Raw genomic sequence first — 19,433 nt, forward strand, 5'->3', positions numbered from 1 at the left:
TATTAGCAATCATTTGGTGATTCATATTTTTCTGTTGGGGTAGGAGGGACAGTGGGGCAGTGGGTGAGGGGGTTAGGAGGAAGAGCCTTGGGGACAGGGAGAGTGCCACAGTGGACATTCTTAGTCATTTTGGGCCCCTCACAGTGCTCAGAATAGTGACCAGGACAATTCGGACACAGGCACATCCTGAAGCGAGTTTGTGCAGAAGATGGACAGACCCTTGGAAACAAATCACTGCATATGGCATATGGTGGAGGCCAGTATCACATCTGGGGTGACACTGAAGACTCTGTGTGGTTTCCTGGGTTGGTGCTGCTGTCCCTGTGAACAACTTCGCAAAAGGGAAGGTGTTTGCAGGGAGATGTACACTGGGGGAGGTGGAGCTGGAGGCCCTGGTGGCGATGCAGACGTCAGGTGTAGGTAGTTCATTGCTGTAAGACAGCAGATGAAGTCCATTCAGGGAGGTTTAGAAGAGAAGCCAGTACACCTGTGCAGTGTAGAGGAAGCACTGTCATCAGAGACCTGACAGCTGTGTGCCTTTGTGGACACTCCTCAACCTCTCTGAGGTGCAGACCCCTCCTTTCACAAATTGGAAGACTAATAATAGACTGATCAGTGGGCAGTTTGGGTAGATAAATGGGGTCATTCACAGGAAAGCCATTGATGTGGGTTCCCAATCAAAAGATAGTTGTGTTCATCTGCATGGGGCTGGGGTATGAGCAGGGCTCTTGGGAGGGAGACAGAGGGTATCAGGATGGACAAGGTGTTACTTGAGTTCTCAAAGCTGGATAGGGAGGGAAACAGAGTGCAGTGACCAGAATCCCCATACTCTGAACCAGGCAAACCTGGCATTGAATTCCAGATCCCTGTCTCTTGCTGGGAGATCACGAGTAGAGGACAGCCACCCTCTGCCTCTTTCCTCCCTAGACATGGTCCATTTGCTGCAAGATTAATGCACCTGCATCCTCCTACCCTCTTATCACCTCACACTCCTCCACCCCCGGTGCCCTCCATGACCTTTCTGTTTCCAACTACATCTAAACACCCTCAGGGACTTCTGGTTGTCCAGTGGTTAAGACTCCAGGCTTCCACTACAGGAGGCACAGGTTTGATCCGTGGTTGGGAAACTATGGGCCCACATGCCACGTGGCATGGCCAACACACCCCCGAAAACAAAAAGCACACCCTCAGTCCCCTCCCTCATTTCCAAGCTAAGGGAATGGGACTCCTCAGAAACCCCTAACACTATCTGTTGTCCTTGGAGCAAGATATAAGAAGGACCTGGGGCTGCAGAATCCAGAGACTTCTGCGTGGATTCTCTCTGACCCCCTCTGGGATTGTGAGGTTGAGGAAGTTCCCTGTCAGCCCTTGTTTTCCATTTCCTTAGTCCTGGAATGGCAGTATTAGCAATTCCTTCCATTGATTTAGAGGACAGGGGAGGGTACATGTGTCATGAAAGCCCCTGAGTACCCAGGTGGCCCCCTAGGTGCCTCTTTTGAGAGGTGGATAAGGATCCTCCCTTCCTCTGTCTGTGTCTATAGAAGTAGGTTCAGGTTTAACTGAAATGAACTTAACAGTGGTAAGGAAAAAATTATTCTGATATTTATTAAAATGGTAAGACATTCTTTATTCAGTACCACTGGGATATGTGTCAAGATTATTACAATATGGGAGAAAAATTTAGTTCAACTTTAGATATAGTAAAGACAACTGAGGATTTATAGACAAGGAGCAGATTGAAGGGTTCAGTGGATGGAAAATTATTAATGGGAAACATCAAGCGTGAGGGGGGTTCTTGCTACATTGACTTAATAAGAATCTTGCTGAAGAAAGACCTGAGACATCAGATATCAGAAATAGGAATTGAGGATTTGATCAGAGGGTCAGGTATCAATGGTTGGATTATTACCTAACTACCTTTGCAGTTTTCTTTCTGAAACTGAGCTAAGCCATTCCTGCAAGGATGTGGGAAAGGCCAAAGACCAGTGGGGAAGAGAGCTCAAAGGAATCTGACTAAAGCTTAGGCAAAGAGGCAGGGGTCCCATGTTCAATCCCTTGTCGGGGAATTAGATCCCCCATGCATGCCGCAACTAAGCGTTCACATTCCACAACTGAGCAGTCCGCATGCTGCAACTAAAGATAGCGCATATCACAATGAGGGTCTGGCACAGCCTAAATAAATAAATAAATATTTAAAAATAAAATATAGGTTAGACAGAGTCTGTCAGTTCCTGTTCAAGAAGGAAGAGACCTTTTTTCCTCTGAAGAACACAGGGTTTTTTTTCTCATTTGTTTGCTTTTGTTCCTTAAGGAATAGCTGAGAGGAAATCAAGGTGTACATGGAAACTGGCAGAAGGACTCCTGTACAACGAAGGATGTAAGAAACATACACATGTAATTGAACAGGAAGGGAAGAAAAGTACTGGGGTCAAAAGATGTGTGACTCAGAGGAGAAGGGAGATCACATGGGCAGACACCCAGACAGGGCAGTGACCTGATCGAGCCACAGATTGGGTGACCCAGTCCTAGGTTCTATATGGTAGAAGCAAACTTCCTTACTTGTCGGAGGACCAGTGGGACAGAGAGAAACTTTGGAGGATCCTGGACTCTGTTTGGAAGGAGTGTGCATGCTCCCACCTGGCCCTGGGACCGGGCAGAGAGAGGTCCGCTTCAGCAGCTGCCGGTTTCCAGTGAGCAGGTTCACCACACAGCCCAGCCAGAGCAGAAGAAATGCTCTGGCTACACTAACTCCATGCCCCAACATATTGCTGGATCTGGGGCAGTCAAGACCAGGGAAAGACTCCATTTATGGATGAAGAGGCAACCTAGTCCCAGGGCAGAGCCCAGGTGGGGCTGTGGTGGCCATTGTGGGAACTTGCTCCACTGGTACATGAGAAGCAGCCCACATCTCTGATGATAGCTGTTTGGCCACAGCTCACCCACTCCACCATACATGCAGAGAAACCACACTGGCTCTGCCTTCTCCCTGGGGAGCGGTGCCACAGCAGGGCGGGAGTGGTGGAGGCTGGAGACACTGGTCAGCTGGGAGAGAGTAAGGGGTCTTGTCCCAGAGGCAGGATAATATATGAATAATTGCCCAGCCTGAAGACCAAAGAAAGAGCCCAGAGACAAGGACAGAGACATCAGTGGTTTAATGGATATGGATCTTACTAATCCAGAGCAAGGTCCATGATAGACGCTCCACCATGGTGCAGACACATTAGCTAGGAAGTGGCAGCAGTCTTTTTTACTGTGGAGCAGAGGGAGTTTACCTGATTTAAAGGGAATTGATGTGAGGTTGGCTCATCAATTCTTAGGGAAACCAGCAGAGGAGTATGCCACTCACAGTCCCTTTGATAAACTATCAATGTGAAGAAGTTATGAACTAAAGATTAGAACAATCACTAGGACTTCCTTGGTGGCGCAGTGGTTAAGAATCCATTTGCCAATGCAGGGGATGTGGGTTCGATCCCTGGTCCGGGAAGATCCCACATGCTGCGCAGCAACTAAGCCCGTGTGCCACAACTACTGAGCCTGCGCTCTGTGACCCGCATCCTTCAACTACTGAAGCCCACACCTAGAGCCCATGCACCCCAACAAGAGAAGACACCAGAATGAGAAGCCCTGAGCAGCACAATGAAGAGTAGGCCCCTGCTTGCCACGATTAGAGAAAAGCCCGTGGGCAGCAATGAACACCCAACACAGCCAAGAGAGAGAGAAAGAGAGAAACAAAGAAAGAAAAAGAAAAAGAAAGACACACGATCACTATCTGTGGCTAGAGAAAGAAGGTAGGCATTGACTGATTAGGTCTTATGATTAAGAGAGAAGTTCTGCCATATGAGTAGGGTGCTGGTGAGTCAGACTTGGTGGAGCAGGCGGTGTATAAAGAACAACAATACAGCCATTTTTGGTGCCCGATTATACCTCAGCGTTTCTCAGTTGGGCACAATCACTGACGATGCAGGCAGGAGAGCCTTTTCTGGGGGACCAAAAGTAGTGCTTTCCCTCTTGTTTAGCTGCCTCAGCCCTGCTGAATATCTCGTCTCCATATTCCCAGTTACGGTCCTGTAGCTTTTTTTTTTTTTTTCTCTGACCATAGCTTACAAAATTACTTTTATCACGTCAGGCTGCATGCATTTCAAGAGCAATAGAATAATGTTTACTTGCTTCTAATTACCAGTGGATGTAAACTTGGGTTGGCTCCAAGGAGTCTGAGATTATGTCCAAACACTTAAGTAATCAGTAGCATTAAAGACTCTTAAATGCTCCGATGAATCTCGCCAATTCTGTTATGGATCCCCCACACCTTAAGAAGGATGGAGCCTCCTCCCCTCCTGCCCCCCCCATTGATTTCCCAGCGCTCCGCGCGATGCTACTCGGTTTTTCCCTGGTGTTTCTAGTGGGGAGCGCCACTTCTTGAGCCTTTACCCTTACATTACCCAGAAGAACTTGCGATAAGGCGAAGTTCATCCAGCGAAAATGTAGAAAATGGACATTTCCGGGAGGGGGAACATCGGGGAGGGGGACTTCCGGTGTCTTCGTGGCAGACGTCTTGATTGTTGATGAGGCTGTGGACCTGGTCAATAGCTCCGCTGTACGGTGTTGAGAAAGAGGTGAGGGGTCTAGGAGGCGGAAGTGGAGGGTTTATGCGCACTACACAGGGACGGGTCTTAGGGACGGGGACGACGACGCCGCTTGCGGCGAGTAACCGTGCCGACTCCGACCCGGTCGCTGGACTGTCGACGCTCCGCTCCGCGCAAAGGCTCCGATGGCGGCTCCTGCACTGAGGGACCCACCTCAGGTAAACGCTGCGGTCTCCGGGTTCTCGCCTGCCCGTTTCCCCACAGAAATACAAACGCCCCGAGTGAGCGGCGCCTGGTCACGTCTGGTCCAGGACAGTGAGGGCTTCAGGGGTGTTTTATCTATTTCTGACCACCAGTGTATGCGGTGTGAGTGAGGCTTGGAGATGCAACCGAAGCAGGAACATTCCGGAGACGTGTATTCCGTCTTGTTTCTGCGAGGAATCAAGTTTGAGGCCACGCTGCATGTGCAGTGGTAGCTGAGAGGTTGTACCTTTCTTCTTAGGGCTCTCGGAGCGGTGGAGAGTTTTGAGCAAAGGAAGGACACAATCTGAGTTAGGCTTTTAAAAATTCTCCAAAGCCTGTTCAGTGGAAGAAAAGACTCTAGGTGGGCGATGAGGACTTTGAGGCAGAGGGAAGTTGTGGAATTTCCAAGGTCACAACTGATAAACGGCAGCACTGGGGACGGAGGCAGAGAGGGGAGATTAGCCAGTCAGCCCGAGATTATCTGGCTCTCGTTCCACCATGGGGCCAGGGAAGGCCTGATCTCCTGGAATACCACCATGGTCACTTTCTTCTATGGCCTGCTTGTTCCCACAGATTCCCAGGGCTGCAGAAGCACTTTTGGTTAATGGAGGTTGTCCCAATCCCTCACTTGTTTTGACTCCCACGCACACATTCTCTGTATTTGAGGTGTCTTAGGGCACTTCATCTGCCATTCTACTAGCTTTTTGGTTGGGGGACCTTGGAGAACCTCATGCTCTGGGTACTGAGTGCAGGCCCAGACGTTCTATGGAGGGAGTATGGAAGGTTACTCCAGAACCCACACCAGTATGTGGAAGTACTTTGAGGTGAGTTGAGTTGGTTTAGGTAAGTGCAGGTCTCCTTTATTTTCTGGTGGGAATAAACAGCACAGAAAAGCAGGATTTCGGCTTCAAATGACTGCCTGTGTGTTCTGGAGGTATTGGGAGATTCAGATCAGAGGAGGGAGGTTTTCTACCCCAGGTCTCAAATGGCTCCATCTTTTTGGGCAGTAGGGGAAGTGTGTGGGAAGATGGATTGTGGGTTTTCAGGAGTGAGACCGTTCATGGTTTCATTTGTCCCTCTTATACCAGGGCAGTGTGACCTTTGAGGATGTGGCCGTGTACTTCTCCTGGGAGGAATGGTGTCTTCTTGATGAGGTTCAGATACACCTGTACCTTGATGTCATGCTCGAGAACTTTGCTGTTGTATGAATGCTGGGTAAGGCCCTCACACCCACCCCTATCCTCTGAGCTAGGTTCTTCCTTTCTTCTCTTCCTCAAGGGCAGCTCTGTCCTCACATCTGGAACATGGGCACTGCTTTCTTCTTAAATTCCTTGGTTATGTGCTGTGGTTACTATGGCTAGGCAGAGTGCATCCCTAATCCTTAGTGCCCGAACACAAGTAGCCCCGAAGTTGCAGCTAAGGATTCAGGGTCAGTAGTTGTTTTTGTTGATTGTTTTTAGTTTTATTGAAGTATTGTTGATTTACAATTTTGTTTTAATTTCTGCTGTACAGTAGGTCCGTGGTTATCCATTTAAAATACAGCAGTGTGTACATGTCAATTCCAAACTCCCTAACTATCCATCCCCTTCACCCTTCCCCCCTGGCAACCACAAGTTCATTCTCTATGTCCGTGAATCTGTTTCTGTTTTCTAAACAAGTTTATATGTATCAATTCTTTTTAGATTCCGCATGTAATCGATAACATACGTTAGTTGTCTTTGTGACTTACTTCACTCAGTATGACAATCTCTGGGTTCATCCATGTTGCTGTGAATGGCATTATTTCATTCGTTTCAGTGGCTGAGTAATTTTCTGTGGTATATAAACACCACATTTTCTTTATCCATTCAACTGTCTACGGACATTTAGGTTGCTTCCATGTCTTGGATATTGTAAACAGTGCTGCATTGAACATTGGGGTGCATGTATCCTTTCAAACCATGTTTTTCTCTGGATATACCACGAGGAATGGGATTGCTGGAATATATGGTAACTCTATTTTTCGGTTTTTGAGGAAGCTCCATACTGTTCTCCACAGTGGCTGTACCAATTTACAGTCCCAGCAGCAGTGTAAGAGGTTTCCTTTTTCTCCACACCCTCTCCAACACTTGTTATTTGTAGATTTTTTAATGATGGCCATTCTGACTGGTGTGAGGTGATATCTCATTGTATTCAATAGTTTTGATTTGCATTTCTCTGATAATTAGCAATAATGAGCATCTTTTCATGTGCCTATTGCCCATCTGCGTTTTTGCTTTGGAGAAATGTCTATTTAGGTCTTCTGGGTTGTTTGTTTTCTGTTACTGAGTTGTATGGCTGCTTTGATATTTTGGAAAATTAAGCCCTTTTCAGTTACATTATTTGGCAATAGGTTATCTTTTTGTTTGGCTTATGATTTACTTTGCTCTGCCAGAGCTTATAAGTTTGATTACGTCCCATTTGTTTATTTTTGCTATTATTCCTGTCGCCTTTTTAGGGTCAGTAGTCTTCCCCTCTGCCTGGTTGTAGATCCTTCCTTGTTTGCCCTTTCTATGGCCAAGTGACTGTCCAAATTAATGGTACTCAGGTTTTGCTCCATTTTGGTACCTGACATTTTTTTGTGTGACTGTGTGACAGTATTGTCACTGATGTGGTCACTACTACAACAGACCATGAAGTGTGGCTGCAAGACACTTTTTCAAGGTTCCAGTTTCACTGTATCCACACCAGTGTCTGTTATTTTCTTTCTTTCTTTCTTTCTTTCTTTCTTTCTTTCTTTCTTTCTTTCTTTCTTTCTTTCTTTCTTTCTTTCTTTCTTTCTTTCTTTCTTATTTATTAATTAATTAATTTATTTTTGTTTTGCCGGGTCTTAGTTGTCACAGGCGGGCTCCCTAGTTGTGGCTTGTGGGCTCCTTAGTTGCTTCTTGTAGGCTTCTTAGTTGCACCACACAGGCTACTTAGTTTTGGCATGCAAACTCTTAGTTGTGGCATGCATGTGGGATCTAGTTCCCTAACCAGGGATCGAACCCCAGCCCCGTGCATTGGGAGCATGGAGTCTTAACCACTGTGCCACCCGGGAAGTCCCAGAATCTGTTATTTTCTGTTTTTTGTTTTGTTTTGTTTTGTTTTGTTTTGCCCTCACTGAGGGGCATGCAGAATCTTGGTTCCCCAAGAAGTGATTACCAGGGATCGAACCTGCACCCCCTGCAGTTACAGCATGCAGTCTTAGCCACTGGACCACCAGGGAAGTCCCTGTTATTTTCTGTTCTTTTGATCATAGCCATCCTAATGGGTCTGAAATGGTATATCTTTCCCATTTCAATTACATCCCTTTTGGTGTGCTTATTGGCCATTTGTATATCTTTAGAAAAATATCTGTTCTAGTCCTTTTTTATTAATTAATCAGGTTGGTTTTTTGGTTGTTGTTGAATTACAGATTTATCCATAGATTCTGGATATTAATCCCTTTTTTTTTTTGTTTTAGGGGTTGAGCTATTCTTTTTTATTTTATTGATTGATTGGCTGCGTTGGGTCTTCTGCTGCTGCGCGCGGGCTTTCTCTAGTTGCAGCGAGCGGGGGTTCCTCTTCGTTGCAGTGTGAGGGCTTCTCATTGCGGTGGCTTCTCTTGTTGTGGAGCACAGGTTCTAGGCACGCAGGCTTCAGTAGTTGTGGCACATGGGCTTCAGTAGTTGTGGCTCACGGACTCAAGAGTGCAGGCTTAGTAGTTGTGGCATGCGGGTTTAGTTGCTCCGTGGCACGTGGGATATTCCTGGACGAGGGCTCGAACCCATGTGCCTTGCATTGGCAGGCAGATTCTTAACCACTGTGCCACCAGGGAAGCCCTTAATCCCTTTTTGTATACGTGTTTTGGAAATGTTTTCTCCCAATCTGTGGTTTCTTTCTTACTGTGTTTATAGTGTCCTTTGATATTAAAAAGTTTTTCATTTTTTTCCGTTTCCCCCCCCCAAGCTTTCTTGAGTTATAAATGACAAATAAGATTGTGTAAATTAAGGTATGAGACAAAAATTGTTCATCTTTATGAGGTCCGGTTTGTGTAGTTTTCGTTTTGTTGCTTTTGCCTTTGTTATCAAAGGCAAGAAATCATGGCTGAATCCAACATTCTGAAGCTTTTCTTGTTTGTTTTTTCTTAGAATTTTTTAGTGTTAGCTCTTATGTTTAGGCCTTTTATATATTTTGAGGCCTTTGTTTAGTCCTATAGTTTAGGTCTTTGATATATATATTACGTTTAGGCCTTTGAGTTTTTGTGTATGGTGTTAAGTAAGGTTCTAATTTCATTGTTGTGCATGTGGGTATCTGGTTTTCCCAGCACCATTTGTTGAAAAGGCTGTCCTTATTCAGTGGAAACCATACTCTTCTTAGTAATTATTGCATCATATATTTGACGGCTGATTTTTAGACACTCTAGTCTCTGTTCTATTCCATTGGAGTATATATCTGTCATTAGGCCAGTAGCACTTTATGCTGTTTTGCTTACTGTAGCTGTATAAGACAGTTTGAATTCATGTGTTGTGAATCCTTCAACTTTTTGTTTTTCACAATTACTTTGGCTGTATCGAATCCCTTGAGAATCTATGTGATTTTGAGTCTGAGTTCCTCTGTTTCTTGAAGGCATCATTGTTTTTGATAGGGATTGTGGTGAATCAAAAAAATCCCCCATCTGAGTGTTAAAATTGATGAACTTTCACGAACACATCATTATCACTCAAAATCTAAAATTTGCGGTAGAGTTCACTCGTGGTGTTGTACATTCTGTGGGCTTTGATAAATGTATAATGACATGTATTCACCATTATAGTATCATAAAAAATGTGTTCATTTTCAACTAAAAATTCTCCGTGTCCCACCTGTTCATCCCTTCCTCCCCCATACTCCTTTGTATCCCCTGATTATTTTTTTACTCTGTCATTAGTTTCCCCTTTTTGAGAATGTCATATCCTTGGACTCATACAGTATGTAGCCCTTTCATCTTTGCTTCTTTCACACAGTAATACGCATTTAAGTTTTCTACATGTTTTTTCATGACTTGATAACTCATTGCAGTTTAGCTGTAAATAATATTGCTGTTCTCTGGATGTATCATGTTTATCCATTCATCTACTGAAGGACTTCTTGATTACTTCCAAGTTTTGTAAGTTGTGGATAAAGCTACTGTAAATATCTGTTTGAAGGTTTTTGTGTGGATGTCCGTTTTCAAATCCTTTGTCTAAATACCACAGAGTACAATTGCTGGAGGATATAAGATTATGCTTAGTTCAGTAAGAAAGTACCAAACTGCCTTTCATAGTGGACTGTACCATTAAGCATTCCAGTGGGCAATGAATGAAATTCCTGTTGCTTCACACCGTTGCCAGGATATGGTGTTGTCAGTGTTTGGATTTTGGCCATTTTTATAGGTATGTATTGGTATCTGCCCTTTTTAAATTATTTATTTATTTTATTTTTGGCTGCACTGGGTCTTTGTTGCTGCGCATGGGGTTTCTCTAGTTATGGCAAGCGGGGGCTACCCTTTGTTGTGGTGCGCAGGCTTCTCATTACAGTGGCTTCTCTTGTTGCGGAGTACGGGCTCTAGGTGCACGGGCTTCAGTAGTTGCAGCATGCAAGCTCAGTAGTTGTGGCTCTTACCTCTAGGGTGCAGGCTCAGTAGTTGTGGCGCATGGTTGCTCCCCGGTGCTTAGTTGCTACCCGGCATGTGAGATCTTCCCGGACCAGGGCTCGAACCCGTGTCCCCTGCGTTGGCAGGCAGATTCTTAACCACTGCGCTACCATGGAAGCCCTGGTATCTGCTTTTGATTTGTATTTCCTTGCATCTTTGTATATGCTAAATTTTCATGTGGATGTCTTCTTTTAATGAGGTGTCTGTTAAGGTGTTTTGCTCATTTTGTATTTGGGTTGTTGTTTTCATACTGAATTTTAAGGGGTTTTTGTACTTAACTTTTAGGCCCATTATCCATTTTGAGTTAATTTTTTGTGAAGGGTGTAAGGTTTGTGTCTAGAATTCATTTCTTGACATGTGATGTTCAGTTGTTCCAGTACTATTTATTCAAAAAACTTCATTTTTCTCCATTGTATGGCACTTGCTCATGTGTCAATGGTCTGATGAGTATATTTCTGTGGCTCTATTTCTGCACTGTCAATACTCTTCATTGATCAGTTTCTCTATCCTTTCAACAATACCACACTGGTTTGATTACTTCTTTTTTTGTTGTTGTTGTTGTTTTTTTTGCCTGCTAGGCCTCTTGTAGGATCTTAGTTCCCCAACCAGGGATTGAACCCCTGGCCCTCAGCAGTGAAACCGTGGAGTCCTAACCAAGGGACCACCAGGAAATTCCCAGGCTTGATTACTTTAGATACTAAGTCTTATTTTACTTTTTCTTTCTTTCTTTCTTTGTTTTTTTTTTAAGATAGTAAGTCTTGAAGTTGAGTATTGTCAGTCTGCAACCTTCGTTCTTCAGTATGGTGTTGGCTATTCTAGTACTTTTGCCTCTGTGTATAAACTTTAGGATCAGTTTATTTATATCCACAAAATTACTTCCTGGGGTTATGATTTGGACTGCATTGAAACTATAGGTGAAGTTGGGAAGAACTGACATCTCGACTGTAGTGGGTCTTCCTATTTATGAACGTGAAATATCTTTCCATTTATTTAGTTCTTTGATTTCTTCATCACAGTTTTATAGTTTCCCTCATGTAGATCTTGTACATGTCTTGGTAGATTTATAACTAAGTATTTCTTCCTTTCTCTCTCCATTTGTTCGGTGGTGGGGGTATTAATGTACATGGTCTTGTGTTTTTAATTTCACATTTCACTTGTTTATTCTTGATGTATAGGAAAGTGATTGACTTTTGTATCTTATCCTTGTATGCTGAAACTTTGCTATAATTGCTTCCTAGTTTCAGGATTTTTTGTTGTTGTTGTTCTATATTTTGGTTTTTACATAGCTGGTTATATCATCTGTGAATGAAGGCAGTTTGATTCCTTGCTTCCTGATCAGTATAACTTTAATACAACTTTCTCTTCTCATTGCATTAGTTGTGACTTATAGTGTGAAGTGGAAAGTGAGTTGTAGGAGGGAACATCCTTGCTTTCTTCATCTTACTGAGAATGTTTCTAGTTTTTCTCTAGTAAATATGATGATAGCTGTAGAGCTTTATTTAGATTAAGTTGAAGTTCTTACCTATTTTTAGATTACTAGGAAATGGAGATTTTGATCATGAATGGGTGTTGGATTTTCTAAGATCCCCCCCACCCCACATCTGTTGATGAGATCATGATTGGTGGATTTTATTTTTATTTATTATTATTTTTTGGCTGCACCACAGCTTGCAGTGTCCTAGTTCCCTGACCAGGGATTGAACCCAGGCTAAAGCAGTGAAAGTGCCGAGTCCTCACCACTGGACTGCCAGGGAATTCCCGCAGGTGGGTATTTAAAGTGGATTTCTGGACTTCCCTGGATTGCATAGGGGTTAAGAATCCACCTGCCAATGCAGGGGATATGGGTTTGAACACTGGTCCGGGAAGATCCCACATGCTGTGGAGCAATTAAGCCCATGCACCACAACTACTGAAGCTGGCATGCATAGAGACCATGCTACACCACAAGAGAAACCACCACAATGAGAAGCCCGCGTACCACAACAATAGAGTAGTCCCTGCTTGCCGTAACTAGAGAAAGCCCACACGCAGCAAAAAGACCCAATGCAGCCAAAAATAAATTAAAAAATAGGGCTTCCCTAGTGGCTCAGTGGTTAAAAATCCACGTGCCAATGCAGGGGACATGGATTTGAGCCCTGTTCCAGGAAGATCCCACATGCTGCGGAGCACCTAAGCCCGTGCACCACAACTGCTGAGTCTGCACTCTAGAGCCTGAGAACCACAACTCCTGAGCCCGTGTGCCACAACTACTGAAGCCCGTGCACCTAGAACCCCAGCTCTGCAACAAGAGAAGTCACTGCAGTGAGAAGCCCGTGTACCACTACGAAGATTATCCTCTGCTCGCCGCAACTAGAGAAAGCTGTGCACAGCAACAAAGACCCAATGCAGCCAAAAATAAATAATAAGTAAATTAAAAATTTTTTCTTAAATAAAAAAAAACCAACACAATGAGATACCACCTGACACGTGTTACAATGTCTGTTATGAGAAAGAGAAGAAATAAGTGTTGGTGAAGTTGTGGAGAAAAGGGACCCCTTGTGCACTGTTGGTGGGAATGTATACATTGTTGCAACTACTATGGAAAACAGTATGGAGAATCCTTAAAAAATTTAAAAGGGAACTTCTGTATGGTCCAGCAATTCCACCTCTGTGTATTTATCCACAGGGAGTGAAATTATCATATCAAAAAGGTATCTGTGCCTCACGTTTATTGCAGCATTATTTATCATATTCAAGAGATGGAAACAACCTAAGTGTCCATTGATGGATGAGTGGATCTAACAAACATGTGGTATATATGGCATATTATTCAATATTATACAATCATAAAAAAAGATGGAAATCTTGCTATTTGCCTCAACATAGATGGACCTTGAGGACATTATGCTAAGTGAAATAAGTCAGAGAGAGAAAGACAAATCCACTTGTCCCACTGTTTCCACGGAGGATTGGTTCCAGGAGCCCCTGCATATACTGAAATCTGTGGATGCTGAAGTCCCATAGTCAGCCCTCTGATTCTGAAGTTTTCCCATTTGTGGATTCATCCAACTACAGATCATGTGATCCTGTGTATATTTGTTGAAAAATATCCATGTACAAGTGGACCCAAGCAGGTTTAACTGTACTACATGAGTATACTTACATGCTGAATCTTTAAAACAAGAACAACACCAAACTCAGATACAGACAAAGGATTAGTGATGGCCAGAACAGGGCAGGTGGTTAGATGAAGTGAGTGAAGGGTGTCAGAAGTTACAGACTTCTAGTTATAAGATGAGTAAGTCCTGGGGATATAGTGCACAGCATAGTGACTTTAGTTAGTACAACTGTATTGTATATTTAGAAGTTTCCAGAAGGGTAGATCTTAAAAGTTCCCATCACAAAAAAAAAAAAAAAGTTCCCATCACAAGAAAAAAAAATGTACCTATGTATGTTAACTAAACTTATTGTGGTAGTCATAGCAGTGTATACATAAATCAAATCATGTGGTACAACTTAAAGAAATACAGTGTCTCATGTCAGTTTTAGGTCAATGAAAGTTTTTATCTTCTCTGATGCTCTTCCTTTCTCTATGAAACCCAAATTTTTGATCTACATCATTTTTCCTCTCTGAAGAACTACTTCTAATATAGTCTCACAATTTTTCTGTGTCTAAGAACGTGTTTAGGGCTTCCCTGGTGGTGCAGTGGTTGAGAGTCCGCCTGCCGATGCAGGGGACACGGGTTCTTGCCCTGGTCCGGGAAGATCCCACATGCCGCGGAGCGGCTGGGCCCGTGAGCCGTGGCTGCTGAGCCTGCGTGTCCGGAGCCTGTGCTCCGCAACGGGAGAGGCCACAAGAGTGAGAGGCCCGTGTATCGCAAAAACAAAACAACAACAACAAAAAAACCAAAAAAAAAAAAAAAGAACGTGTTTATTTCATCATCAGTGTTGGAGATTTATGTTGCTGGTTACCAAATTCTAGGTTGGTGATGTCCCCTCTCTCTTACCACTTTGAATATTTTACTCCATTCAGTTCTTATTTCCCTGAGTTCTAAGGAGAATTCAAATGTAATTGGTTTTTTTGGCTCCTCTTGGGAAAGGTGTTGATTCCTTTAGCCTCTTTTAGGTTGTTGTTTTCTGCATTTGAATGTGGTAAGCCTAAAGATGTAGTTGTTTTGGCATTAAACCTGCCTCATGTCCCCTGAGCTTTCTGGATCTGTTTGTTGGTGTCTGACATCATTTTGTTAGAAATTCTCCATCATTATTGCCTCAGTTATTTCTTCCGTTTCTTTTTTTCATTCTGTTTGAGATGTTTCCATATGTGTGTGTTAAATTTTTTGTTGCTCTCACACGCGTGTTGTATATTCCGGTATTTTATTTTATTTTATTTTTTGTCATTTTTCAGTTCGCTTTTCAGTTTTGGAAGTTTCTCCTAAGAGAACATGAAGCTTAAAGGTTCTTTCATTAGCTGTATGCAGGGTATGAATAAGCCCATCACATCATTCTTAATTTCTGTTATAGTGTACTTGATCTTTAGCATTTCTTTTTGGTCCATTTTTAAAATTTTCATCTCTCAGCTTACATTTCCCTTCTGGCATTGTATGCTGGCTGCTTTATCCATTAGTAGACATTAATTAGCATATTAGTCATGATTATTTTATATTCCCAGTGTGATCGTTCACACATCCCTGTGATATCTGATTTTGATTCTGAAGCTTTGTCTTTTCAAACTGTTTTGTGGGACACTGCAGATTTTCAGAAGACGCCATGGTTGCAAAGAGTTAGATCAATTAGGTTCTGCCAGTACAATAGTTGTTTAGGTGGGGAGATACATTCCTAACATTTTGTACTCCATCCACTGTATATCCTTCCCTCTGGCTCCACCGGATATTCTTTTTTTTTCGGCCACGCTGCATGGCATGCCCGACCAAGAATTAAAGCTGTGCCTCCTGCATTAGAAACAAAGAGTTTTAACCACTGTACCACCAGGAAAGTCCTTCCACCAGACACTCTTTTTTTCTTTTTTCTTTTTTTTTTTTTGTCGGTACGCGGGCCTCTCACTGTTGTGGCCTCTCCCGTTGCGGAGCACAGGCTCCAGACGTGCAGGCTCAGTGGCCATGGCTCACGGGCCCAGCTGCTCTGCGACATACGGGATCCTCCCGGACTGGGGCACGAACCCATGTCCCCTGCAACGGCAGGCGGACTCTCAACTACTGCGCCACCACGGAAGCCCACCAGACATTCTTTATGTAATATTTAAATGTTGTGTATTGTGTACTGAGTTCCTCTGGGCCAGTGTTGGCTATTCAGCCATCCTGACTATGTTAGGACTTGTATTATTTGTTTCCCGTGTAGTTGGTCAGATTGGTATGGAGAGTCATTAGGGCTTTACGGGATGGACATGAATCTGGTTTCAGCAAGAAGCCTCAGAGGTAGCCTGATTACGATGAATAGCAGCTGAGAGAGGCCATGATATCAGGGCTGTGTTCAAGTCATATCAGGAAGTGTGAATTCCTTGTGACTAATGTTTTAGTGCCACTGTCGGTGGCTGCAAAGCACTTCTCTCGATTTTCTGCATTCGTGACATTCTGCTAACTTGTCTTTTCTATTTCCCATTTTTAGTATGACTCCGGCCTCGGATTCATTCTCTAACACCTCTCTAAACCACTTATCTCATGTGGTCTTTACACTGATTTTCCCATAGTACCTACTGACACTGCTTGTGTTCTCAACATAAGGAATCCTTTAATATTTCTTGAATGCCAGCAACATGTTTGCAGTCAGATTTTTGGAGGTCTGGACATACACTTCTGTACACTATCACAGGTCACCAGGAGATGGGGTCCTGGTAAAAGCCATTGAAGAGGAGTGAATTATAGAGGACGCCTATCGCCTTGGGCCACATCCAATCCTTGTGTCCTGTACTTGGTGAGAGCAGCTGCTTCTCAAGTTGACCCCAAATTCATTTCCTGAATACGAGCCTATGGACTCGTTCTTTCACGTGCCAAATGTAGAATTGTGCTGGCCTTACTCCCCCCAATAAAGTCAACATGAACTTCACCATCACTTCTTTGTTTTCAGGTTCTTTTCCTGGAGTTGAGGATGAAGAGATGACTTCTGAACAGAGTGTATCTGAAGAAGGAGTGTCACAGATGAGGACCCCCAGGGCAGGTTTGTCTCCTGAGAAGACCCAGCCCTGTAAAATGGGCATTGCAGTCTTGAGAGACATTTTGCACTTGGCTGAAGAGCAAGGAACAAATAGGGAGCAGAAAGCATACAGATGTGGGGCATGTGGGAAACAGTTCTATTTCACTGAAAACCTTCAAGAGCACCAGAAGCAGCACATCAGAGAGAATCCCATACGATATGGTATGCAGAGACCCTCACTTTGGAAAAGCTGCCCAATCCACACAATAGGGAATCTACTTACCTACATGGAGATTGGGAATGACTTCGTGGCCAACATGGGAGTTCAGCCACAGGCCACTATTACCAGGAAGAAATGAAACAACAGTAAAGAGTGTGAAGCTGTTTTTCACAGTGGAAAATGTCATCACAGCTGGGGAGAAGGCACGAAAGCCTCCAGCCACACAGAAATACTTGTTCAGGATGAAAGAGTCCTTACTAGTGTAAGGTTGTGTGAGTGCAGCAAATGTGGGAAAGCCTACACCCAAACATGTAAACTTATTCAGCCTGAGCAAGTTCACACTGGAGAAAGGCCTTACTAATGCAGCCATTGTGGAAATTATTTTAGCCACAAATCTGGTCCCCTTGGACAGCAGAGAGTTAACTGTGGAAGAACACTCTGTGACTGCAGTGAATGTGGCAGATCCTTTAGCCTAAGGAAGTACCTCAGAGCACATAGGAAAATCCACAGTGGAGAAAAGCCTTATGAATGCAAGGAATGTGCTAAATCTTTCATCCAAAAGTGGAACTTAATTGAACATCAGAAAATTCACACTGGAGAAAAACCTTATCGATGCACCCAATGTGGAAAATATTTTGCCCGCAAATCCAATTTCCTTGCACATCAGAGAGTTCACACTGGAGAAAAGCCTTATGAGTGCAGTGAATGTGGGAAATCTTTTGTTGCTAAGGGTGGCCTCCACTATAATGAGAGAGTTCACAATGGAGAAAGGCCTTATGAGTGCAGTGAATGTGGGAAATCTTTTACTGCTTGGTCAGGCCTTCATGATCATCAGAAAGTTCACACTGGAGAAAGGCCTTATAAGTGCAATGAAAGTGAGAAATGTTTTACTGGTAGTTCTAGCCTTCTTCGTCATCAGAGAGTTCACAGTGGAGAAAGGCCTTATGAGTGCAGTGAATGTGGGCAGTCTTTTACTAGTCGATCCTCTCTCTATGATCATCACAGAGTTCACACTGGAGAAAGGCCTTATGGGTGTACTGAATGTGGGAAAGTCTTTAAGCAAAGACAGCTCCTCCGCATCCATAGGAAAATCCACACTGGAGAAAAGCCTTTTCAGTGCAAGAAATGTGGTAAATCTTTCACCCAAAGGTGCCACTTGCTTAAACATCACAGAGTTCACACTGAAGAAAGGGCCTTATGAATATTGCGAACGTGGCCGGCAGTGATATTGAAGGAGTTTCGGGTGGTAAGAGAGTGAGAAGAACCCGTGCAGCTAATGGACCCTTTCTAGAGAGGAAACTGAGACATAGAGATGATGTGTCATCTGTTTGTGATCTCCCAGAAATGGGCAGTGATCTGGGCTTCAATGCCAGGTTGCCTGGTTCAGGATATTGGGAGTCTGGTCACTTCACTCATCCTCTGGCCCCACCTCCAGGTTTGGGGACTGAAAGAACACCTTGTCAATCCTGACACTTCTGTGCCCCGACACCCACACAAGGAGCCCTGCTCACACCCCAGCCCCATGCTGATGGACAGGATTATCTTTTCTCTGGGAACAAATATTGATGACTTTCCTGTGACTGACTCCATTTATGTATCCAACAAATCCAGTGCTGTGATTCAGTTATTATTATTGGCATTTGTGAAAGAAGGGGTGTCCAGCTCAGAGATGTTGAAGGACTTCCACAAGGGCTCACTAATGCCAGAACTTTGATAAGAGTGGTTCCTCTACACCCTGCACCCGTCCACTGTCTCCTCTCCTGCCCCTCCGAGCAGGGCCTCCACTTGCTGTGTCCTGACCATGAACTACCCACATCTGACATCTGCATCACTACCAGGGTCTCCAGCTTCATTTTCACCAGTACACATCTCCCGGAAACACCGTCCTGCTTGGGAAGTTCTCCACAGGGACAGCAGCACTAAGCCAGGCACTCTGGACTGGTCATTGGTGTCACCCCAGATTTGACATGGACTCTACCGCCATATGCAGTGATTCGTTTCTAAGGTCCTGTCCATCTTTACATACCCACCTCAAGATGTCCCTGTTGCCCTGTTATGTGGTTGACCCGCTCACTGTTATGGGCAGTGTGAGGGACATGGAAGGACTAAGAATGTCCAGTGTGGCCCTACGTGACCTGGTCTCCAAGCATCCTCTTCCTAAGCCCTTGATCCATTGCCTCACTGTTCCTCCCATCCCTCCAGAAAAAGTGTTAACTCACCAAAATGATGATTGTTAATTAGCAAGAACTTGCCCTCCCTGCCTTGGGACCCACACTTGATCAACCTACCTTAAAAGCTACGACTGAACGTAGGCTGACCCCTCCTATGAAGACTTAAAAACTCATGTACAGGGCTTCCCTGGCTGCACAGTGGTTGAGAGTCCGCCTGCCGATGCAGGTGGTTCATGCCCCGGTCCGGGAGGATCCCACATGCCGGGGAGATGCTGGGCCCGTGATCCATGGCTGCTGATCCTGCGCGTCTGCAGCCTGTGCTCCGCAACGGGAGAGGCCACAACAGTGAGAAGCCTGCGTACCGCAAAACAAACAAACAAACAAAATGTATAAAAAGATTATGATTTTAGGGGCTTCCCTGGTGGTGCATTGCTTAA

At 44.2% G+C, this 19,433-nt stretch overlaps 1 protein-coding gene across 1 annotated transcript; it reads left to right on the forward strand.

Moving 5' to 3' along the window:
* The first annotated feature begins 17,067 nt into the window (after positions 1 to 17,067).
* Positions 17,068 to 19,202, forward strand: LOC132510179 (zinc finger protein 239-like). Its single transcript, XM_060131961.1, has 2 exons — positions 17,068 to 17,087; positions 17,192 to 19,202. Exons 1-2 carry the CDS (start codon positions 17,068 to 17,070, stop codon positions 18,024 to 18,026), a joined length of 855 nt encoding a protein of 284 aa, XP_059987944.1. The 3' UTR covers positions 18,027 to 19,202.
* The last annotated feature ends 231 nt before the right edge of the window (positions 19,203 to 19,433 follow it).

Source organism: Lagenorhynchus albirostris, chromosome 19 (genome assembly GCF_949774975.1).
Source record: "Lagenorhynchus albirostris chromosome 19, mLagAlb1.1, whole genome shotgun sequence".
NCBI classification, from domain to species: domain Eukaryota; kingdom Metazoa; phylum Chordata; class Mammalia; order Artiodactyla; family Delphinidae; genus Lagenorhynchus; species Lagenorhynchus albirostris.